We start from the raw sequence: 26,228 nt of genomic DNA, 5'->3' as shown, positions 1-26,228 counted from the left end.
TCACAGGGAGAGAGCAAGAGGCAGCTCACAGGGTCAAAAGTCTAAATCTGCTCAAGAGTGCATAGTGCTTGTAAGGTTCAGAAATATAATATATTTGAAGGGACCCAAGGTCAAAAATAGTGTATAGCAAGATTAATTGCAAAAATATGAAGATGAATACAAATTTCAAGCATCTTACAAACCAAGGTTAACAGCCTCATAGAGATTACTCCACTTACTCATAGTGTTGCCTGCCAATGGGTGTCCGATGCAGCACCTATCAGACAAGAGTAATGCAACATTACTCTCCCAAAACTCCAGACATTGTCTCCTCACTTCCCAGACATTTATAGACTGTTCGTAATACATGTCCCTGTGCCAACCTTTTTTTGAGATGTGTTGCTGCCATACATTTCTCAAATAAATTATTTAAGTTAAATTATTTTTTTCACATGAAATGGAAAAATGTAACTTTCAATTTCTGTGTTCTACTTTCTGCTGTGAATAAAATCTGGCTATAAGATATTTACAAATCCTTGCATTCTTGTTTTCTTTACATTTTACACAGTGTCCCTACTTTTTTTGAATTGAGGTTGTACTTTAGGACTTGTGTAAAATTCTTTAGTGTTAGGTTAAATTGATACAGATATTTGAAAATTTCTGAAGGGTTCAAAAACTTTTAACACGGCATATGTAAGAATATATAGAACATTGTTCACCACTGCATATCAAAGTATATTTTATTCACTGTATTCATACACTTGTAAGTATATTTTAATGACTATATATTTTATACTTGATTCACAACTACTCGTATAAGTTTATACGGAACACTACTGATAAGACGTTCCTTTCTTGTTTTCTTTTTTTTTAATTTCTCCTTAGCAATGTCTGTTCATCAACAAATTAGCAATATTTTTTTTACTATATTTAGTAGGAAATTACTGGCATTCTATCTGGGGAATCACTAATATATTATTATGCAAATAATCTAGCAATTAAGAGGAGCATCTGGCAATTACAGGCACATATTTGTGAAGCATGTGGTTAATAAATCATATTATATAATATGTAGGTTTCTGTCTTTTAAGCATATCTTTCTTTTCACCTGCACCCTGTAGAAAAGCTTCTCCACAAACACTGAAACTGCTTTTAGAGCACATACTAAATTATGTATTGATCAACTATTCCAATTCTCATGTTCTGTAACTTGCCATTCGTTCTTTTTAAATGAGACGTTCTGCTTTATGAGTCTCTTTTTCACCACTATATGTGTTAGAACTTCTTTTCACTCATTTCCTAGAATGCATTTCTTTTTCCATTGTTTCATGGCTTTCTTGCCGTAAACTGAAAGCCTGTCTCTCTGTTTAGCCTTTATGCAATTTCAAAGACAAGGGATCTGTAACAGAAAAACAAAGAATCATCCCTAATTCCTATAATCTATTTTGCTTTTTCTGCTGAGACTGATTATACTTGACAACAGGCACTGAACAAAAAAGTTAGGCATAAAGGAGATACCTAGTGAACAAAATTATTTTTCAAGGCAATGCAGCATAATGCTAAGGTAAAGTGATTTAATTTTGTGTGAATCAGTTGGCAAGACCTAGTCCATTATCCAAGATAGTAATATCTGGCTGCTTGATGGGAACAATGAGAGCTGCCTCTTACCTGGCAGCATCCTCCTTTCATATTGTGATTAGCTTTTCAGGCATGACAAAATGGCTGCAGCATGAAATACTTGTGATATTACACTAGGCCAGTAAATCAAAAGAAGATCCGGAGATGTTGTTGAGTAAGAGGTGGTTCTCCCAGTTCCAGTCCACCAGCCACAGATTACTGTCATGGCCAATGGAATTGGGCATGCAAATTAATTCTCACCAACTCTAAAAGTGACTTAGGTCTTGTTGATGACTAGCATTTTTTATATTTTTTTTCTCCATTTTCTTTGTCTGGAAAAAAACAGTAACAGCAAAATGAATAAGATTTCTAAAACCTCAAACACATGGTCTGTATTTTTCTATACATTTTTGACTTGTGATGCTTCTTGAAAAAAAAACACTTTTTTCTGTAATTTTTCCACATGGAAATAAAAAAGCTTTAAAAACAAACCAGGACATGTTAAAAAATTAATAAAATCACAAATTGTAATTTCAGCTATATTTTCTGTTCAAATCCTATGTTTTTAATGAAAAAAGCACATAAAAAAGCTATGTGTACCATACCATTGCTAAGTGCTGAATATTCTCAATTGAATAAGTAAAAAAAAATATATGAATCTATATCACTCTTCTACAGTGAAGTTAGTTCAGAGACAAAAACAGTTGAACCCTAGCAATTTTGTGGTGCTGAAAACAAATATGATGCTTAAATTTGCTGATTGGCTCTAATTCTCAAGATCCAGAGGAAGTTGAAACAACTTATGACACCTTTCATGCAGGCTTATAGAAAAATTGCATCTTTATTATTTCATCATCAATACTGCATTATTAGTAGCTACTCTTTTACATCATTTAGTTAGTCTCTTGAACCTTCAGTATTCTATCATGTTAGGATGACCAATAAAAAATTGCCTACTTAGCTCCAATGACATAATTCTAATTACAGTTGCATAAACTACTTTTAAAAATGTTTTCTGTGTAAGGTATATAGCTTTAAAATTTCTTAGCTTAGTTTCTTACATTTTGACATGATTGTATGTGTTATTCATATATGCCTTGTTCTTGCATTAACAAAGCAGAAAGTTTTTGCTATATATGCGGAGAACATCACAAAGGCGAAACCTGACTACTATGATAAGGAAAGCCTATCACCTATATTTTGGCTGTAGAATAGGAGATCAAGACAAGAGTTGGGCTTCTCAAAAATGCTGCAAGATATGGGCATCACATCTAACACAATGGTTGAATGTGAAGAGGCAATATATGCCTTTTCCAGTGCCAATGATATGGAGAGAGCCAACTGGTCACATGTTGTGAATTCTGTGGCTGAGTTCACTTCTGTGGTCACAAGTGGTATTGCAGTCTCTGGGCTTCCTCCCTCAGGTGTTTTGGTGAGCTCGTTGGCTGCCTTGCTATTTAGCTCCACCTGAGTCTGTCTTCCTTGCTCCTTGTCAATGTTCCAGTGTTGGATCTGAGCTACTGCATCTTTCCTTGGGCCTGCTGCTCTGCTAGATAAGTGCTTCTAGTTTGTTTTCTGTTTTTTTCTGTCCAGCTTGCTATTGTCTTTTGCTGGAAGCTCTGAGAAGCAGAGGGGTGCACCGCCGTGCTGTTAGTTCGGCACGGTGGGTCTTTTTGCCCCTTTGCGTGGTTTTCGTTTTAGGGTTTTTTGTAGACTGCATAGTTCTCTTTGCTATCCTCGCTCTGTCTAGAATATCGGGCCTCACTTTGCTGAATCTATTTCATTCCTACGTTTGTCTTTTCATCTTGCTAACAGTCATTATATGTGGGGGGCTGCCTATTCCTTTGGGGTATTTCTCTGAGGTAAGTCAGGCTTGTATTTCTATCTTCAGGCTAGTCAGCTCCTCAGGCAGTGCCGAGTTGCATAGGTAGTTGTTAGGCGCAATCCACTGCTGCTTATAGTTGTGTGAGGATAGATCAGGTACTGCAGTCTACAGAGATTCCACGTCTCAGAGCTTGTCCTATTGTTTTTGGTTATTGCCAGATCTCTGTATGTGCGCTGATTACTGCACGCTGTGTTGCCTGATTGCCAGCCATAACAGTACAAGGAGCCACACCAATGATTCCCAATAGAGGGAAAAAAGAAATCCTGACATCATTTTTTTTTCTTAGCTCTGTCTTCAGTCTTTTTTTTCCCCTAGACATTAGAGTGCTTCAGGACACAGCTGTGGACATGGATATTCAGGCTCTGTGCTCCTCAATGGATAATCTCGTTGTAAATGTACAAAAGATTCAAGATACTATTGATCAGAAATCGATGCTAGAACCAAGAATTCCGATTCCTGATTTGTTTTTTGGTGACAGAACTAAGTTCCTGAGCTTCAGAAATAATTGTAAGCTATTTTTGGCCTTGAAACCTCATTCTTCTGGTAATCCTATTCAACAGGTTTTGATTATTATTTCTTTTTTGCGCGGCGACCCACAGGACTGGGCGTTTTCTCTTGCACCAGGAGATTCTGCATTGAGTAATGTTGATGCATTTTTCCTGGCGCTCGGATTGCTTTACGATGAGCCTAATTCAGTGGATCAGGCTGAGAAAAATCTGCTGGCTTTATGCCAGGGTCAGGATGATGTAGAAGTATATTGTCAGAAATTTAGGAAATGGTCAGTACTCACTCTGTGGAATGAATCTGCACTAGCGGCTTTGTTCAGAAAGGGTCTCTCTGAAGCTCTTAAGGATGTAATGGTGGGATTTCCTATGCCTGCTGGTTTGAATGAGTCTATGTCCTTGGCCATTCAGATCGGTCGTCGCTTGCGCGAGCGTAAATCTGTGCACCATCTGGCGGTACTGCCTGAGAGTAAACCTGAGCCTATGCAGTGCGACAGGACTATGACTAAAGTAGAACGGCAAGAACACAGACGTCTGAACAGACTGTGTTTCTATTGTGGTGATTCTACTCATGCTATTTCTAATTGTCCTAAACGCACTAGGCGGTTCGATAGCTCTGCCGTTATTGGTACTGTACAGTCCAAATTCCTTTTGTCCATTACCTTAATGTGCTCTTTGTCATCGTATTCTGTCATGGCGTTTGTGGATTCAGGCGCTGCCCTGAATCTGATGGATTTGGATTATGCTAAACGTTGTGGATTTTTCTTGGAGCCTTTGCGGTGTCCTATTCCGTTGAGAGGAATTGATGCTACACCTTTGGCCAAGAATAAGCCTCAGTACTGGGCCCAGCTGACCATGTGCATGGCTCCTGCACATCAGGAAGTTATTCGCTTTCTGGTACTGCATAATTTGCATGATGTGGTCGTGTTGGGGTTGCCATGGCTACAAACCCATAATCCAGTATTGGATTGGAACTCTATGTCGGTAACCAGCTGGGGTTGTCAGGGAGTACATGGTGATGTTCCATTTTTGTCTATTTCGTCATCCATTCCTTCTGACATCCCAGAGTTCTTGTCGGACTTTCAGGATGTATTTGAAGAGTCCAAGTCTGATGCCCTACCTCCGCATAGGAATTGTGATTGTGCTATCAATTTGATTCCTGGTAGTAAATTCCCTAAGGGTCGTTTATTTAATTTGTCCGTACCTGAACACACCGCTATGCGCAGTTATGTGAAGGAGTCCCTGGAGAAGGGACATATTCGCCCATCGTCGTCACCATTGGGAGCAGGGTTCTTTTTTGTAGCCAAGAAGGATGGTTCGCTAAGACCGTGTATTGATTACCGCCTTCTTAATAAGATCACTGTTAAGTTTCAGTATCCCTTGCCATTGATTTCTGACTTGTTTGCTCGGATTAAGGGGGCTAGTTGGTTTACTAAGATTGATCTTCGTGGTGCGTATAATCTGGTGAGAATCAGGCAGGGAGATGAATGGAAAACGGCATTTAATACGCCCGAGGGTCATTTTGAGTATCTGGTGATGCCGTTCGGACTTGCCAATGCTCCATCTGTTTTTCAGTCTTTTATGCATGACATTTTCCGTGAGTATCTGGATAAATTCTTGATTGTTTACTTGGATGACATTTTGATCTTCTCAGATGATTGGGAGTCTCATGTGAAGCAAGTCAGAATGGTTTTCCAGGTACTGCGTGCTAATTCCTTGTTCGTGAAGGGATCAAAGTGTCTCTTCGGTGTGCAGAAAGTTTCATTTTTGGGGTTCATCTTTTCCCCTTCTACTATCGAGATGGATCCGGTTAAGGTTCAGGCCATCCAGGATTGGACTCAGCCGACATCTCTAAAAAGTCTGCAGAAATTCCTGGGCTTTGCTAATTTTTATCGTCGCTTCATCTGTAATTTTTCTAGCATTGCCAGACCATTGACCGATTTGACCAAGAAGGGTGCTGATTTGGTTAATTGGTCTTCTGCTGCCGTGGAAGCTTTTCAGGAGTTGAAGCGTCGTTTTTGCTGTGCCCCTGTGTTGTGTCAACCTGATGTTTCTCTTCCGTTCCAGGTCGAGGTTGATGCTTCTGAGATTGGTGCAGGGGCGGTTTTGTCACAGAGAGGTTCTGGTTGCTCAGTGTTCAAACCATGTGCTTTCTTTTCCAGGAAATTTTCTGCTGCTGAGCGTAATTATGATGTGGGCAACCGAGAGTTGCTGGCCATGAAGTGGGCATTCGAGGAGTGGCGTCATTGGCTTGAGGGTGCTAAGCATCGCGTCGTGGTATTGACTGATCATAAGAACTTGACTTATCTCGAGTCTGCCAAGCGCTTGAATCCTAGACAGGCCCGTTGGTCGTTATTTTTTGCTCGTTTTGATTTTGTGATTTCATACCTTCCGGGCTCTAAAAATGTGAAGGCGAATGCTCTGTCTAGGAGTTTTGTGCCCGACTCTCCGGGGTTATCTGAGCCGGCGAGTATCCTCAAGGAAGGAGTCATTGTGTCTGCCATCTCCCCTGATTTGCGGAGAGTGTTGCAGAAATTTCAGGCTAATAAACCTGATCGTTGTCCGGCCGAGAAACTGTTCGTCCCTGATAGGTGGACTAGTAAAGTTATCTCTGAACTTCATTGTTCGGTGCTGGCCGGTCATCCAGGAATCTTTGGTACCAGGGAGTTGGTTGCTAGATCCTTCTGGTGGCCATCTCTGTCACGGGATGTGCGTGCTTTTGTGCAGTCCTGTGGAATTTGTGCTAGGGCTAAGCCCTGCTGTTCACGTGCCAGTGGGTTGCTTTTGCCCTTGCCGGTCCCGAAGAGGCCTTGGACACATATTTCGATGGATTTCATTTCTGACCTTCCCGTTTCTCAAAAAATGTCGGTCATTTGGGTGGTCTGTGATCGCTTTTCTAAAATGGTCCATCTGGTGCCCTTGGTTAAATTGCCTTCCTCCTCTGATTTGGTGCCTTTGTTCTTCCAGCATGTGGTTCGTTTACATGGCATTCCTGAGAATATTGTTTCTGACAGAGGTTCCCAGTTTGTCTCGAGGTTCTGGCGAGCCTTTTGTGGTAGGATGGGCATTGACCTATCTTTCTCCTCGGCCTTCCATCCTCAGACTAATGGCCAGACCGAACGAACCAATCAGACCTTGGAAACATATCTGAGATGTTTTGTTTCCGCTGACCAGGATGATTGGGTGTCATTTTTGCCAATGGCTGAGTTCGCCCTTAATAATCGGGCCAGCTCGGCTACCTTGGTCTCTCCATTTTTCTGCAATTCTGGGTTCCATCCTCGTTTCTCTTCAGGACAGGTTGAGTCTTCGGACTGTCCTGGTGTGGATTCTGTGGTGGACAGGTTGCAGCAGATCTGGACTCAGGTAGTGGACAATTTGACCTTGTCCCAGGAGAAGGCTCAGCTTTTCGCTAATCGCAGACGCCGTGTGGGACCCCGACTTCGTGTTGGGGATTTGGTTTGGTTATCTTCTCGTCATATTCCTATGAAGGTTTCCTCTCCTAAATTTAAACCTCGTTTTATTGGTCCGTATAGGATTTCTGAGATTCTCAATCCGGTGTCTTTTCGTCTGACCCTCCCAGACTCCTTTTCCATACATAATGTATTCCATAGGTCGTTGTTGAGGAGATACGTGGCACCTATGGTTCCATCTGTGGAGCCTCCTGCCCCTGTTTTGGTGGAGGGGGAATTGGAGTATATTGTGGAGAAGATTTTGGATTCTCGTGTCTCTAGACGGAAACTCCAGTATCTGGTCAAATGGAAGGGTTATGCTCAGGAAGATAATTCCTGGGTTTTTGCCTCTGATGTCCATGCCCCAGATCTTGTTCGTGCCTTTCATGTGGCTCATCCTGGTCGGCCTGGGGGTTCTGGTGAGGGTTCGGTGACCCCTCCTCAAGGGGGGGGGTAATGTTGTGAATTCTGTGGCTGAGTTCACTTCTGTGGTCACAAGTGGTATTGCAGTCTCTGGGCTTCCTCCCTCAGGTGTTTTGGTGAGCTCGTTGGCTGCCTTGCTATTTAGCTCCACCTGAGTCTGTCTTCCTTGCTCCTTGTCAATGTTCCAGTGTTGGATCTGAGCTACTGCATCTTTCCTTGGGCCTGCTGCTCTGCTAGATAAGTGCTTCTAGTTTGTTTTCTGTTTTTTTCTGTCCAGCTTGCTATTGTCTTTTGCTGGAAGCTCTGAGAAGCAGAGGGGTGCACCACCGTGCTGTTAGTTCGGCACGGTGGGTCTTTTTGCCCCTTTGCGTGGTTTTCGTTTTAGGGTTTTTTGTAGACTGCATAGTTCTCTTTGCTATCCTCGCTCTGTCTAGAATATCGGGCCTCACTTTGCTGAATCTATTTCATTCCTACGTTTGTCTTTTCATCTTGCTAACAGTCATTATATGTGGGGGGCTGCCTATTCCTTTGGGGTATTTCTCTGAGGTAAGTCAGGCTTGTATTTCTATCTTCAGGCTAGTCAGCTCCTCAGGCAGTGCCGAGTTGCATAGGTAGTTGTTAGGCGCAATCCACTGCTGCTTATAGTTGTGTGAGGATAGATCAGGTACTGCAGTCTACAGAGATTCCACGTCTCAGAGCTCGTCCTATTGTTTTTGGTTATTGCCAGATCTCTGTATGTGCGCTGATTACTGCACGCTGTGTTGCCTGATTGCCAGCCATAACAGTCACACTGCCAATGGGTGATGTTTGGATTTCTTTGTTCCTCAGCCATGTTCTTGCCCAATAATTTTTCATTGAGGATGATCTTATGGCATGCAACAACATTAACAGTTTATTGGAAGCTCTGAAGAGAAGTCATAATCCAGAGGGATGGAGGCTCTTTATCGATTCATCAAAAACAAGCCTAAAAGATGTCTTGCTTCATAATGGCAATGTGCTACCTTCAATACCAGTTGGTTATGCATTTCTCATAAAAAACCTATGACAATATGAAACAGCTGTTGACGTTCCTGAACTATGACAAACATTTGTGGTCCCTGTGTGGTGATTTAAAGATGGATGCCCTCTTACTTGGTCTCCAGTGTGGATACATAAAATACTGCTGCTTTCTGTAAGTATGGGATAGTCGTGCAAGTGAACATCACTACAATAACAGAGACTGGCCTTTGCTAGATTCAGTTCAGCCAGGGAATAAAAATGTTCTGTATTCAATCACCTATTGACCCACATAAGTTTTTGTTACCTCTATTGCATATGAAGTTGGGCGCAGTGAAGAACTTTGTAAAAGCAATGGAAAAAATGCAAAAGCATTCAAGTTTCTCATTGATACATTTCCAAGGTTGAGTGAAGCAAAGGTAATGGAAGGAATTTTTATTGGACCTCAAATCATACGCTTCTTCAAGATGGGCAAGAAAAAGTTGCAATCACATTAGTGGTAACTATTTTTTTTTAGGAAACTCAAGAGCAGATAATTTTAAAGAGTAGGTGGAAAACCTCTTCAAAACTTATAAGACACTTGGCTGTAATATGTCCTTGTAGATTCATTTCTTACATCTGTATCTAGACTTTTTTCCAGTCATTGCTGAGCAGTGAGGGACAAGCACAGTGAGAGATTTCACCAAGAAATTGCGGCTATGGAGAAAAGATATCACGGAAAATAGAATCCATCAATGCTTGCAGATTACTGTTGGAGAATTGTAAGAGATGACCCAATGCAGGAGTTCAAAAGACAAGCAAAAAGGAGTTGTCACTAAATGAGTGCTAAATTTGTTGTGCAATTTCTGTAACTATTTATAATTTGTAACAGTGTTTAGACATATTTTATTTTATTTGTTGCTATGTTTCCTCTAGATATTTATACGAAAATTGTCATAAAATATTCTGCATCTTTGTATTTGCAAAAATAATAAGTAGAAGGAAAAGATTTTGATAACATAGAAACAAGACCAAGCTAAACATTTCATTATTAGATTTGAATTCTGAAGGTCAAAATCATTGAGAAATGGCTCATTTCATATCTGAGCCTGACAACTTTTGAAAATATGTAGAACAGTGTTTTTGAAATACCCCCATTCGAACTTTAAACATTCTTTTTTTAATCAAACTTTGAAAGATAAAAGTATTTGGAGTTATTTATGGAAAAATGTGATCTCTCTCAGTATCCTAATTTGATATATTTCTTGCCATCTGCTTTCTAAAGAGTGTTTCACACCTCAACCTGCATAACAACAGCACTTGGGCTTTATTAAATAAAAACATCAGAGATATTTATAACAGGCAGCGTATGTTGTTGTTGAAAGCATTAGAAAAACATCACATATTTATTTAACTTAAAGGAATTGTCCATGATCAAAATTGCAAAAAAATCATCAGGAATAAAACAAGTTAGTAAAATAAGCATTACTCATCCGTTTAAACCGTTTTGGTCATGGATACCAGTATAACCTATGTTGCTATGCACAAGTCTGTGTTTTTACATGAACTGTGTATCCATGCAAGCGTGAAGAGTTGTAGAGGTCAGCAGTGAGGTGAGTATATTTTTTTATTATTATTTCTATATTTTACATTTTTAGTAAAGGACCTTCAATTTGCTGGGATTGACTTCCCCGACAGTCGAATTTCACGCAAATGTAATTTTTGCCATATCAGCTGATCTCTAGTAATGATCCATCCAATAAGCCCAAACAATAAAGGGATAGCAAAAAAAATTATTCTGTGATTAGGAGAAATAAGTTCATGACAGTGGCATTTTTGGGCAATATTTGGTGTTAGGCTAAAATACTATGTACAAACCAAAACAAGTTTGACACTGTTATTGGAACAATATAAACTCCATTCATTTAACTCTATCTTAGAAGGCCATAAAAAGATGAGTATCAATGGACAAAGAAAGTTAATGAGAGGGGGGGCTTTGAATCAATTGACTTTTTTTTTTTTAAACTACACCAACTCTATTTTTATTACCTCAACATCAAAGGCACCAGGTACTTTATTACATTTGGTAATTTATATTTTTTTCATTGATAGTGGCTAAGTGAGTGTTTTATGAATAATGCAGCATGCAGCTTTATTATCTTATTAGATTGATTCTGTGTAAGTAGTGGTTAAGGCTAATTTGGGTGTCCAGAATTCTAATATGCTGAATTAATAAAATTGTTTTCCTACCCTAATTTTTTCTGAAAACCAAAGCATTCTCCCCAATTTATGCACAAATGTGCAAATGGTTAATTCTCCCAACTCTCCTTTTAGTTGGTGCAGAAAGCTAATATTTATAGGGAGATGAATGAGCACAAGTCAGCTTCAAAAGGGTCATAATCCTTTAGTCATCTCTTAGGCAATGTAAGCTCCACTGAAAGAAATAAACCTAAATAACTTAGCAGCATTCCCTAGGATTTTAAGTAAGTTGAATTATTAGGCTTTAATAACAAAGATGAGTAAATTTATTGCAGTGGAACTGAAATCTCCTCGAATTTGAAAACAATTTTCATTCTCTTCACTGAAAATATTTAGAAACTTGCTTTTGCTAATTCAGCAATGTGGCATCTAGCTAAAGCTGCTTTTTTGCTGCTAAACCATAAAGGGCCAGACAAATGATTAAAAAAATGCTGATTTTATTACTCACGTGGCCCATCATCTCTGCAGCCCATCGGTTCTCTTCCTTTTTCCTTTCGCCATGACACATATTCTTTAATGTCTTTGCTCTAGACCTGGATTTCTGACGTGACCTGGTCTCAGATGTCCCAGTGCTGCAGAGATCTTGATGCAAAAATGTAATGATGCACATTGCCACACTAATGGCACAATGTACAGTTATGTCTGTGGGCCGGTCATGCTGGGAGTCCAGGCCTGGAATGAAGAAGGTTAAAGAGAATCTACATTACAAAGGAAGAGGAAAAGAAAAGATGCAGAGCACCAGACATGTGTTTCGGGAGCTGCGGATCAAAATAGAGGTGAGGTGAGTATTCTTTTTTTTATATCCTATCATTTCCCAAATTCGAATTTTGGTAGACTCACGCATCTCAGCTTAATAAGATAACCTCTCCCAGCTCAAAGCAATCATTCAATCTAAAAAGATGAAGCAATTGGTAATCTTTCAACACTATGCTGTGATCAGTTGGATAAGGAAAAATGACATGCTGAAGCTGCCCAAGTGTTATTGCTCTCCATGGTGCTGAACTCTTCAAGAAAAGCTACTCTGCTTCCCTCACACTGGGTTTTCACAGAGACTTTACCTTTGGAATAATGTTTTGTGACAATGGATTCTGCATTCCAAAATTTTTAAGTTTCTAGTTTATGATGAACCATGAAATGTATAAAATGAATTATGTGATTAGCGTAGCATCAATAGGTACTTCTAACGAAAAAGAATGTTCAAATCAAACAACTACAAGTTAATGCAGTAGTATTTCTAATTATACTACGTAAAAGTACAGACAAGATAATATCGTAATTAATATCGTAATGCTCTAAAGTTGTAAAGTGATCTTATTGAGTTTTCCTCTCGCATCGGTTTCTGAATGGATTTCATTACTATTTGCTACTCACTGAGAGACAAGTTGGGAACAAAAGTCAATGTATATCAATATTATCATCAGCAATTTGATTCATACTCCCGCCAAGAATGTACAGTATAATAATGATTAACCAGCTTTGAGGTTCATATATGGCAAATATCATTCTTCTTCCATCATATACTATGGCCCACAAAGTTGACAAAACAAGCTAATAAATGACATATGCAAGTTTATCCAATAGTAGTTACAAAATTAAATAGTTGAAATCTTTACAATTTGTCATAATGGAAGGTTATATGGACTCTGTGCATCAGATGTGAACAGCCTCTATATGTCACTTCATTGATCTTCATTGCGAATGTTAGTAGTTGTTTCGATGGCTCACAAATGTGTTTTGCGAGTATTATATTATGATATTGTTGAAATTGAGAAGTTATTTATGTAAAATGTAGAATGTCAGTGTCAAACTTTTAGCAGGGTTCTTTTTTGATACTATTTGCTAGTGAATATAAATATACTATCTAATTCTTTCCTTGTAAATCGCTATTCTTGCAAAATACATCATTTTATTTTTGAATTTAATCTAGCATACTAGAAATATGTATAAAATGTTTATCTGAGCTGCAAACTCAAAAATCAGATAGGTCCTGCCCTAGTCTATTATAGATTTTATGTAATAAAGCATACTCTGCTTATTAGTCTTTTGCAGCAGACACAGAGCCTATCTTAATAATGGATGAAATTGTGTATTCGTTGAAAGGCTTTTTCTTCTACAGATGCATTGACTGAAACCATCCTGTGCACACAGGGAGCATCCCTCCTGCTTTATTGCTTACTTAGAACTTACATGGTTCTTCTGTCAAGATGAGGCATAGCTAGACGGGAGCTAAGCAAACAATCCATATCTCATTAGTGCAATAAAAGAAGATGTTGTATTTCCTTTTTGTGTATAATCTCTGAGATAGAGAATATGAATTCTGAACAGTAAAAGAGGTATGCTCGATGAGGTGTCATTTGCAACCAGTGAGGTGCAAAATAGCCTGCAATCTTGGAGGCTGTGTTTAGAATATTTTATGGTTAATAATTTCTTTGTTAGATAACACAATTTCTATATGGAGCACTTCACTCACCATAATAGAGCTACAAGCAAGTGATTTTACTTTCAGATTTGAATTTAGATTTTAATTCTACTTTCTGCAAAACAAAAGATAAAAGTATGAGGTCTAATCCCACATTAAAATGTTATCGCCGCTATGTGTTGTTTACTTACTCTGCACATTATATTTGCAATAGTCTTTCTTAAAGTGCAAGTTCACATTGATGCTGTAAATTAGAATTTCCTTTTTTCCTAATTTCCTAATTTTACTTAAGCGGAACTACAATCTTAAAAGCATATGTGCCATAGTTTCTAGACTCAAACCCCTTAGGGTGGCTGGTCAAGAGGAAGTTAAAAAGTCCCAACTGTGATTCTGAACAATTTGGTCACACTATACCCCAGATGAGCAAATTACAATAGAATCAAATTTTCCTTGAATTTTACAAAAATTTGAACTCTCTAAAATCCAATCCAATTTTTTTGCAATTTGCTTTGCTGAACTGACTGGCAAAAGGGTAAAAAATTTAATTCTTACCTCACCACAGAGCAGTCCGATTCTCTGTACCGCTTCTTTTCGCCTACCCCATCACATGCATCCTCTTTGGCCCTTTCACTCTGCTCCTGGGCTCCCACACTAATTAAGAGTCTGATGTCACTGTTCGCTGTGCACTTGTAATATCATGACTTTATGATGTGTGTTACATCACAGACCTATTCAGAGTGAAGTAGGCCCATGATGCTTGCATGCTGCAAGGGTTGAAAGAATGGGCACGTTGGACCATTTGGCAGGCCACATAAGCAATAAGGTGAGTATTAATTTATTTTATTTTTATTTTATATTTATTATCCTCTTAGGTCTTAAAAAGATCTCAAAATGGATTATTAAATTTGAATCGAATTACTTTGATGCATATTGAATTTCCCTATCAAATTTGAGTGATTTATCTACACCTGTGGGAGTGATGGGATAATATAAAAAAGTATGCAATTATTTTAGTTTCCTTGAAAAGTTTAAGGCAGTTTATGCATTTTTTTTATATTTTACTACTATTACACAACACAACCAAAAAAATAAAATTTTTGTCTCCTATTGGGCAAAAGCCATGTGTCCTATACTAATTTGAGTTTGCATATTCCAAATCCGAATTCATAATTGTTGCAGCAAGTCAGGAAATTTTGTTATGCATAAGTTTGCACAAACGAAATAAGCACTTGGAAAAGATTGAATCATTTTGTACAGAACAAGTTTTACTCCAACAATTACCAGACCTACATCAAAGTTTTCATAGTAAACAGTATATGAAAATATAATTGAATAGTAACATTTCAAAAAGTCTTGTATTTTAGTTAAAAACACTTACTTAAGCAATGCCCAGTACTGTTAAAAGTGCTTCAGGCATCTGTTTTTGTGCTTGTGACCAGTCATATGTGCACATTGCAAACACCAGCAGTAGTCCCTTTTTGATATTGGGATTCCAACTGCCTTGATATCTGTTCTCGATAAAGCTCTATGTTCGTCACTTACGTGTCCCAAATTGGATAGAAAAAAGTCAAGATGAAAATGAAGGCAATGCATTTTCAATAAAATTCGGAATCCAGGTTGTTCATATGCTTTAAGCATGTTGTCTACTAGTGCAGCATAGTTTTCAGCTCGTATGTTCCAAAGGAAGTTCTGCACTACTAGCACAAATGCATCCCAAGCTGGAGGTTTCAGAGGGTTGAGTTTTGTTCTGAGTATGTCATCAGCTTTGTTGATTTTGGGGCCAATACAAGTTCTGGCTTCTATATTACCCTCAGTTGTCAGTGTGCTAGACTACTCCTTCAAATACTGGAAACCATTTCAATCACAATCAATTGCAGCTGCAAATCTTTTTTATTAAACCAAGCTTAATGTAAAGTGGTGGAAGATAGACCTGAAGTGGCTTGACCAGTGATTTGTGTTGTAAATTATTGTGACCAACTGTGTGCTTGACTCTGAGGGGCCACTGTCTTATTTTATAATGGCCACTGCCATTACAATTGTTCTATAGGCACAAGAAACACATATGCTTTGCGTACCCTAACTGTAGGCCAAGCAGCAGTGCTACCACTTTCAGGTCAGCACAAATTTTCTATTTATGTCTTGAGTATTTGACCATTTCAAACTTAACTCTGTAGAAGCATGGGTTTCTTTCATTCCAACTGCATGAACCAATGGAACAGATAGTTTGTTAGGTGTCGATTTCCCGCCGCTGCACAGGTGGAATCTCGAACCACCTCCGCTGCGTTCTCCCATTCTCCTCCAGCCACAGTGGAGCCTGCTCAGCAGAGACGTCAGTCCCAGCGCCTGGCTCAGGCAGATACTGTGCGTTTGGTTACTGCGGTCCTTCCAGGCTCAGTCATTGTAACCAGCACTGATCAGTGGCGAGCAGGCGCTCCTTGGACAAAGTCCTGCTTTTCTTCTTCTGAGCAAGCCCAAGTGACGACCACTCATTGGAGGTCGGGGGTCACATGCTCAGGCTCTGCGACAGCTCCTATTGGACCACTAGGAAGATCACGGAGTGCTTCAGCTATAAAAGGTTTGCATGGCCACACAGCCATGCGCTAGTATGACACTGTAATCGTGTGTGTGTGGTTGTATGTCTTTTCTGGTGATTGCTCCTTAATCATTCTCATTCCTAGAGTTGTGATTGTTCACAAATGTTGGAGCTCCCTAGCGACTGACAGTGCTATCCTTAACACAAGAGCACGATCCTTACTGCGCCTAACCAGCAGCGACCGCCAGTGTGGCGCCGTGCGCAATTAGAGCGCTTTCCTAACCCTTGTAAGGTTGGTTAGTGGCGTCCGCCAGAGAGGCACTATATGCACTCTGAGCAGTAATCTTTAATTAGTCCTGACAACCGGTCAGTGTAGGGTGGGAACGCCCACTTGATCTCAGCATCTGACTCAGGGTGCCCTCAGGTGCTGGCTCAAAAGCCACTGATGGTCAGAGCGAGATCAATCACCAGCATAGTGGGGGTGAATTTCAGGGATCCCACTAGCGTCCATCTGCTGCACCCTGTGACTGCTAACAGGGCACAGTGTTTCCTTAGTTTCCCTGTGACTGTGAAGCAACAGAGTTTGCATCAGTTCATACCGGGTAACGGAACCCGAGATTAGTCTGGCGTAGTACTGCCACATAGTGCCGCCCTTACCTAACAGCAGGTTCTATCTCTGCACGGTGGACCCCGGGCGGCGAACGCACCTTTTATTATCTTTATATTTATTCGGTGCGTTCCACCAGCCCTAACATATTTGTTTGTTAATGTTGTACAACAAGATGGCTTTCAAACTTGTTTTGACTCCATTAATCAGGAACATGTGTACCATCTATCTCGATCATAAAAATATTTACATTGGTACCAAAAAAAACGTTGCTTTTCGTTACAAAGTATGCAGCTAACTTGATATGTTGATGACAAAAGTGTGAAGCTGTGGGACTTTCTTATAGCAAATTGCATTCCTGAAGTCTAGAGTCAAGCAATTCTAATTTTTATTTTGACAATGACAGATCTCTTGCCAGATCACCTAAATATGATTGACTCAACAAGTGCAGCTGACCCTCTGTGTGAACTGGATCAGGATAAACATCATGCCATTCAGGATGCATCATTTGTGACTTGTTTCCCTTTGACTATATGTAGATTTTAGTCATGCAAAAATAACAGTCTGAATGGTGATTTTTCTACTCATGTCAAACCATCGGCGCTGCAACAGCCATTGCTTTCCTTCTAGCATTCAACTCTGCATTAGCTCAGAGTAACACAGTGCAAAAAACATCATGGTCACAGCTCTTCTCTTGATCTCCAATTTGACAAAGTAATACTTGTGAGCGATACGCACTCACTTTGTCAGATACGTACGCTGATATTAAGTAATATATTTTCCACACATGTAACATAAATTGTCCAGATTTTTAACATATTGGTGTCTATCCACCTTAATTTTAAAAACTGATAACACTATAACAGATCACTTAATTGAAATCTGTCAAGCTTGCTTTATGTACTTACTGCTGACATCAGTTGATAGATTGGTCTGAGCGCATCTGGACATGTGTTTGACATGTCCGTTAAAATATTTCCAAAATAAAATGCATTAATGTAAGTGAACAGGTTTTGCATGCATAACTTAAAGTCTAGATGTGTCTGGGAAATTTAGACTTCATAGATGGAATTGGCACTTTTAAATTTAGTATAAATTACGCGTGTTTCTCTCAGAAGCAAAATCATTGTTGTGCGGTGTTATTTCACTAATTGTTAATTTTTTTTAATGTTTTAAAACTGAAGGTTTTTCATAGTAGACACATACATATTCTGTTTACCTTATTTAAAGAAAAATCAATCCATAAAGTTTGCCCCTTTAAAACATGTTCTTAAATATTATTTAGATTTTTGTCAATTCACCCAATCTGTTTTATTTCAGTTATTCTTTTGGACTCCAAAGAATCACAGGCAGAGCTTGGTTGGACTTCACACCCATCCAATGGAGTAAGTGCTTAATTAATTCATAATATAGCAGATGACTAGTCTATGGAATATTTTGATATATTTACTTTAAAACTTATAACTTTTAGTATTAACTGTTTCGCAAGTGTTGAAAATGTAATTTGTTTTCTAACAAATAACATTAAAAATTACAAATAAAAAATATTATTTTTTTTTAAAGGGTTGTACGGTACCTAAAATCTCCTTAAAATACCCTACAATAATTCATATCTAGTTAATCCCTAAACATGTTTTTTTAATTTCTCTTCCTGTGACATTTTATTTAAAAGGAGTCTCAAATAAAATGTCACAGGAGGCTGAGGGTGCACTCACTTCCCTGCAGCATCTATTGTCCCTGCTAAAACAGAACTTCATCAAGGGGCAGTGTTGTTGTTACTTACTACAGTTTATTGCATCGCTGCCTTCTGAAGATGTCCTTGATCTATGGTCATGGTGATAGAATCTATGAGCAAAAGCACTATTCGTCTATTGTTGCCACAGCTACAATTTGTAAAAAGAAATGTCATCATGGGACAAAGGTAGAAGTAGAGTGCTCGCACTGGACTCACATCTCCCACAGCTTCTATCCCTATGGATCAATGACATTTTCAGAGGGTGGTGATTAGTGTTGAGCGATACCTTCCGATATTCAAAGGTATCGGTATCGGATGGTATCGGCCGATATCCAAAAAATATCGGATATCGCCAATACCGATACCCGATACCAATGCAAGTCAATGGGACACAAATATCGGAAGTGATCCTGGATGGTTCCTAGGGTCTGAAGGAGAGAAAACTCTCCTCCAGGCCCTGGGATCCATATTCATGTAAAAAAAAGAATAAAAATAAAAAATATGGATATACTCACCCCTCCTCTGGCCCCTGGCTCTCAGCGCTGCAAGCATCTGCCTCTGTTCCTAAAAATGCAGTGAGTGAAGGACCTTCGATGACGTCGCGGTCAGGTGACCGCTCACCTGACCGCTCACGTGACCGCGACGTCATCGAAGGTCCTTCACTCACTGCATTCTTAGGAACGAAGGCTGCCGGTTGCACCGCTGATAGCCGGGCCGTCGGCGGGGTGAGTATATCCATATTTTTTATTTGTATTCTTTATTTTTTACATGAATATGGATCCCAGGGCCTGAAGGAGAGTCTCCTCTCCTCCAGACCCTGGGAACCATACGCACCGCACACGCCGAAGATGACTGGGAACTTATAGGAACTTCCGATTCCGATATCGCAAAAATATCAGAACTCGGTATCGGAATTCCGATACAGCAAATATTGGCTGATACCCGATATTTGCAGTATCAGAATGCTCAACACTAGGGTTGAGCGAAACGGGTCGAAATTGTTCAAAAGTCGCCGACTTTTGGCAAGGTCGGGTTTCATGAAACCCGACCCGACCCCAGTGGGGGGTCGGCCATGAAGTCGGCGATCTTTTGAATCTGGAATCGGAATTCCGATCCCGATTCCCGATATGTTTAAGATATCGGGAATTGGTATCGGAATTCAGATTAAAGTGTAAAATATAGAATTAAAATAAAAAATATTGCAATACTTACCCTCTGACGCGCCCTGGTACTAACCGGCAGCCTTCCTCCTTCGAATCCGCGCTTCTAGGACCTTGCCGTGACGTCGCGGTGACGTCGCGGCTTGTGATTGGCCGCGCGGCCGCCCATGTGACCGCTCGCGCGGCCAATCACAAGCCGCGACGTCACCCGCGACGTCACCGAAGGTCCTGGAAGGGCTGATTCTTAGGAAGGAAGGCTGTCGGAAGGAAGCAGGGCGCTTCCGAGGGTGAGTATATACCTAATAGGAATATACTCACCCTCGGAAGCGCCCTGCTTCCTTCCGACAGCCTTCCTTCCTAAGAATCAGCCCTTCCAGGACCTTCGGTGACGTCGCGGGTGACGTCGCGGCTTGTGATTGGCCGCGCGAGCGGTCACATGGGCGGCCGCGCGGCCAATCACAAGCCGCGAAGTCACCGCGACGTCACGGCAAGGTCCTAGAAGCGCGGATTCGAAGGAGGAAGGCTGCCGGTTAGTACCAGGGCGCGTCAGAGGGTAAGTATTGCAATATTTTTTATTTTAATTCTATATTTTACACTTAAATATGGATCCCAGGGCCTGAAGGAGAGTTTCTGCTCCTTCAGACCCTGGGAACCATGGAAACCCAATGCACTGCATTGGGTTTCGAGTTTCGGCCGACCCCGACCCCGACTTTTTTATAGGATCGGACGATTTCACTCGACCCGACTTTTCCAAAAGTCGGGTTTCGTGAAACCCGACCCGATCCTATAAAAGTGAAGGTCGCTCAACCCTACTCAACACTAGTGGTGATGCAAGAAACTGTAGTGAGTTAATGTCCTGCTCTAGAATGGACATTAAGATGCTGCAGAAAAGTGAGTTCTGCCCCAGCCTCCTGTGATACCCCATTTCAGACTCTCAAATAAAAATAAGTGAAGTAAAAAAAACTCATTTAGGGGATAGCAGGATAGTGAGAAGTGTATGATATTGTATAATAAAGCTCATTACAAAAGTGATTAGGGTGTAAAGCTAGAAATTTAGAAAGGACATTTTACTCATTTGACCATTCCTTTATTTCTATTAACTTGGAGTGGCACTATTTCTGGTTAGATCTTCTTGAAAATATAGAAACATGAACAGACATCGATTTTCTGCTAAAATTATGTGCTGGAATTGCCATGGAATTGACAGTGTGGAATCTGCACATTAGAAATCCACAGCAATTTTCAGTACAATGCATATGGAGTTTCAACTATCCTAATGGCATAAAACCATCATGGAAGTATAAGCATGATGTAAATTTTCATATGTGAAGCATGTTCAATAACTTACGAAAAACCTGCAGATTTTCTCTGTGGATTTTCTCTGTGCAATGCACCAGGGGAAGTTTTGGGAAAATTCTCAGCCAGACCTGTAACAAAGTCTGCATACAATGCGTATAGATTTTTCTCACAATTAACTCTGAATTTGCAATGGATTTGCAGTAAAATTAGTGTGAGAAATGCAGTTGCCACATCTGGACTAATCCTATGATGTTTTAGCTGTAGTGTACGGGATACAAAATGCAGCTTTGAGATTTGTATTAAAATGGGCTTTTGTGGGATGTATCTAATAAGGGCCATTATGGGATGTATCTGATTATAAAATAGCAATTGAACCTTTTTCTGTGGATACAGTTCTTAAAAAGTTTTTTTTTGTTTTGGGCCCATCATCTGTCAGACTAAGGTATTTATATTTGAAAGAAATTCTCCTTACCTCATTGAGTTATACACAATAGAGGTTGATGTGCTATAGTGAATTTTGGAGTTATATTGATACATGAGATCCCTTGGTGTATAATTATAAGGTAATTTTACAGTATACAGTATTTTTTAAAACATTTTAGAATATTTTCACCTTCTCTTGCATGATGTTTTTTCAATTATCTCTGCAGAGTTATATCTACATTTGTATCATGATTTATAGAGTAATTAAAAATTATATTTTAAAATGTATAGTTGAGCCTAATTTCAAAGAACAACCACAAGTCAAAATGTGTAGAGGTAAATTTCCTGGTTGCATTGAGTTCAGTCAATACGTGCAGCTCTGCTTGTACTTGTAACCATTAACCCGGTTGAACCTGAGCTGCTCTTGAATCTCTTCCTCTCAGGATAAGCTTCTTTTTATAGTCTAAGCAGTCGGAAGGTTATGACAAATACTTTGAGATGCCTCCAAGGTATACAAAGAGATCAGTAGGAGGTATTCTCTAGGGAGAACATTTTATAGAAAACTGGATAGGGACTGGATCAGTATAAAAGAAGATAGTTTTTTTTATTGTGGAAAGGATTTTGACCTCATAGTAGGTGGCTCTTTTTTATTTCTTTGTGAGAAGGTTACAAAAAATGTACACTTTGTAAGATGTAGACCAAGAAGTTAGCATATCAATATTGGTCAACATTGAAGCGTTTGTCTTATGATGTCAACCACTGTCAATAATGTATGTACTACTAGGCAGCCTAAAATCACATTTGTAAAATCAACTGTTTGATGGGGTACTAGGACACATAGATGGGGTTGTCTGTAGGAAAATACTTCCTTTAAAGGGGTTGTCCAGTTTCACCATCAGCTCACTAGAAAAAACCCTATTTAAAATATAACCTTTAATGCGTATAATGAAGTAGAAGCACAGCATCTAGATATCCCCTAAATAGAAAAATGCCTTGAATGTAATGGGCTGTAAAATACTAAATAATCTCTAGTCTCTTTATATCGCTAGCATAATGCCAATCTAACTAATAGCCACCTGTGCTAGTATTATAAAGTAGATGCAAAAGTAAGCCCATTATTATATCTCACATGGAAAACCAAAATATTGCACCAAAAGCAGTTACCCTTATAGAAAGTGATACAATTGTGCTTACATATAGCAAGTCTCACTCTGCCGATGTGCAGAAATGAGTGATCTGCCCCTAGATACCAATCTACCTGGATGCCTACCTAGGTGCGGAGGTTGGCACCCTAAGAAAACGAGAATGGCGCCCCTGCTCGTCCGTCGGCTGTCCCTTATCTCATACTGCACCCTGTAAGACTTTATTCAGAAACATAGGGCCAGATGGCCTGAATTAGCCATATAATGAAATGCTAAGATAATATATGCACAGTTATTAAATATATTTAACCAGCAGAAAATCAAAATATGTAAATGTGGAGAAGAGGGGATAGTCAGACAAACTTAGCCACTCATATACCAATACATATAATGACTCGCTTTCAATAAGGGGAACAGTTTTTGGTGCAGTTTTTTGGTTTTCCTTGTGAGGTATAATAATGGGCTTACCTTTGCATCTACTTTATCTTACCAGCAGAGGTGGGTATTAGTTAGACTGGCATTATGTTAGCAATATAAAGAGACTAGAGAATTTCTAGTATTTTACAGCCCAATACATTCAAGGTATTTTTCTATTTAGGGGATATCTAGATGTGTTTCTATTTTATTATACACACTAAAGGTTAAATTTTAAATAGGGTTTTTTTCTACTGAGCTGTTGTGTTTACCCTTGCTATATACTCTATTTTGTAAGACAGTTTCACCATCTGTAACATTGAGAGAATGCCGTTTTGTAAAAATAAAGATTGCTTATCTGCTGGAGCATCTGCTGCTTCAATGCCACCTCTCCTTTGTGTCCCGTAGATATGTCACTTCATGATCACTATAGCCAAGCATTGGGCTTAGTGATGAAGTCCTGTGATTGGCTGAATTGGTCACTTGTTGTAGACTCTACCATGCCCACAATGATCTGCAGGGAACAGCAGAGTGGCGGCATTGGAGTGCCAAGTACTTCAACAGGTAAAGGTACCGTCACACTAGACGATATCGCTAGCGATCCGTGACGTTGCAGCGTCCTGGCTAGCGATATCGTCCAGTGTGACAGGCAGCAGCGATCAGGCCCCTGCTGTGCTGTCACTGGTCGGGGAAGAAAGTCCAGAACTTTGTTTCGTCGCTGGACTCCCCGCAGACATCGCTGAATCGGCATGTGTGACACCGATTCAGCGATGTCTTCGCTGGTAACCAGGGTAAACATCGGGTTACTAAGCACAGGGCCGCGCTTAGTAACCCGATGTTTACCCTGGTTACCATTGTTAAAGTAAAAAAAACAAACGCTACATACTTACCTACCACTGTCTGTCCTCGGCGCTCTGCTTCTCTGCTCTGGCTGTGAGCACAGCGGCCGGAAAGCAGAGCGGTGACGTCACTGCTCTGCTTTCCGGCTGCCCGGTGCTCACAGCCAGAGCAGAGAAGCACAGCGCCGAGGACAGACAGCGGTAGGTAAGTATGTAGCGTTTGTTTTTTTTACTTTAACGATGGTAACCAGGGTAAACATCGGGTTACTAAGCGCGGCCCTGTGCTTAGTAACCCGATGTTTACCCTGGTTACCGGCATCGTTGGTCGCCGGAGAGCTGTCTGTGTGACAGCTCTCCAGCGACCAAACAGCGATGCTGCAGCGATCCGGATCGTTGTCGGTATCGCTGCAGCGTCGCTAAGTGTGACGGTACCTTAAGGAATGTACAGTATATTTTGTTATCCTAATGCATAAGTACTGCCCTCTCCATTTTGTATGAAACCGTAAAATTAAAGAAGCATATTGCCTCCATAAAACAGATTTTCTGGAATTGCTATGTGTTATAATGTGAAGAGATTTTTATAAATAGCCTTCGTTGAGGATCATTGAAAAAAGTTAACTCAGAGAGGAGTAGGTCTTTAGATATGAAGAAATCCTTCTTGATCATTAAACAATTTTATTTATTTTAGAACTGTGAGACTTTTCGATTAAAAGAGTAAAATGTTAGGGTATTTGTCATGCAGTCTTTGCTATAGCCATGATTTAAACAGAAATGAAAGCTTGCCCTTACACAGTATGAAATGAAATGCTAATCCTTAGCACACTGGCTGATAATTTATGCTTCCTGTAATGACCTTATGAGTCATCAGTGTTTCATACTGTTGACGGATGATGTACTGTAAGTGATTTCACTAAGATCTAATGCCGTTAGATGATAATTCGAACAAAATTTGGAATCTATTGTAAACCTATCAATTATAAATAAGGTTATTCTGTACTGACATAGAAAAGGATAAAAATGCAATTAACACGTTGTCTTTTTTTTCTTATTTTTACCCTAGTGGGAAGAAATTAGTGGTGTCGATGAGAATTACAAACCGATTCGTACCTATCAAGTATGTAACGTAATGGAGCCCAGTCAGAACAACTGGCTGCAGACCGGCTGGATCTTAAGACGTAACGGACAAAGGATTTTTATTGAGCTGAAGTTTACTCTAAGGGACTGTAACAGCATTCCTGGAGTAGTGGGGACATGCAAGGAGACATTTAATCTTTATTACATTGAATCTGATTATGATCTGGGCAAAAACATCAAGGAGAGCAAATATGTTAAAATTGATACCATAGCAGCCGATGAGAGTTTCACCCAAGGGGATCTGGGAGAACGCAAAATGAAGTTGAATACAGAAGTCAGAGAGATTGGGCATCTAAACAAGAGAGGCTTCCATTTGGGATTTCAGGATGTAGGGGCCTGTGTTGCCCTAGTCTCTGTGCGTGTCTATTATAAAAAATGCCTCTCTACGGTGCAAAACCTCGCCGTCTTTCCGGACACAGTGGCAGAGGCCGCCTTCTCGACTCTAGTGGAAGTTAGGGGGACTTGCGTAAATAATTCTGAAATAGACTTGGATAACCCACCCAGGATGCATTGCAGTGCAGAGGGGGAATGGCTGGTCCCTATTGGAAAATGTACTTGTAGTGCTGGCTTTGAAGAAAAGGAAGGTAGCTGTACAGGTAAAACTCAGTTTACAGTCTCTATAGATTTGCTTGATTAATACTTAATTGTGTTAAATGTGATTCTATTACATGAGACAAATTACAAGTGAATGTTAAACTTTGGTAGTTGATTTATCGTCTATAAAGTTAAATTAGCTTGTAAAACTGATTATTTACTACCGAATACATCTGCTTTGTATAGATGTGGCGATTAATAATACTTTGCATCATTATATGTCCATTAACATCACTTAGAGGCAGCTATGATAGGGCATACAAGCAGGGGCATGTTGTTCTGTAGCATATTTTTGTCTGATGCCAAGATATCTTGTGTACTTTGCAGCTAAATCTGGTATTACCATAGTAATGTTATTACAATTAAACCGACAATGACTGCCTTATTATGTTGGACAATTAAACTGCATTGTGCAAGCTGGATGGAAAATGTTGTTAGATAAAGCACCCACTGTTAAACTACCTCTCCCTTAATTGGTAGTTATGCCTTTTCTATATACTGTATATTGTACTGTTGCTTTCTAGTATTATGGCCTTATTTTTGTAAATTCCTAAATACTGTTCTTTCGAATATGTGAGAAAATTCAGCCTGCAGGGTTTTAGAATGTAGAAAAATATGCCCCTTCTCATTGTGCCCAGCCAAATAGGCAGGTAGGTGAAGTGCCAACCTTGCCAGTCAGCAGTAGAATGTTTCTTGCTTACTTAATTGATCGGGTATGTACATGCCTGTTATACCTCGTTTCACGCATTTTTAAAAACTTGGAATTTCATGTTTAAAAACTAAAGTATTGAAAAGTTATCTAGTAGATCCTAATGATATGCCTATTGCTAGTGTTCATC

General features: G+C 39.7%; 1 protein-coding gene across 1 annotated transcript in view; it reads left to right on the top strand.

The window, feature by feature from the left end:
• The window catches only part of EPHA10 (EPH receptor A10), a 1,463,996-nt gene that overhangs the window by 155,326 nt on the left and 1,282,442 nt on the right, over positions 1 to 26,228 (top strand). The window contains exons 2-3 of the mRNA XM_069756914.1: positions 17,970 to 18,034; positions 24,722 to 25,391. Of these exons, the coding sequence (XP_069613015.1) occupies positions 17,970 to 18,034; positions 24,722 to 25,391 (735 nt within the window). The remainder of the gene's footprint in view (positions 1 to 17,969; positions 18,035 to 24,721; positions 25,392 to 26,228) is intronic.

This window comes from Ranitomeya imitator, chromosome 3, assembly GCF_032444005.1.
Source record: "Ranitomeya imitator isolate aRanImi1 chromosome 3, aRanImi1.pri, whole genome shotgun sequence".
Classification (NCBI taxonomy): domain Eukaryota; kingdom Metazoa; phylum Chordata; class Amphibia; order Anura; family Dendrobatidae; genus Ranitomeya; species Ranitomeya imitator.
This window is presented reverse-complemented; position numbering and strand designations above follow the sequence as displayed.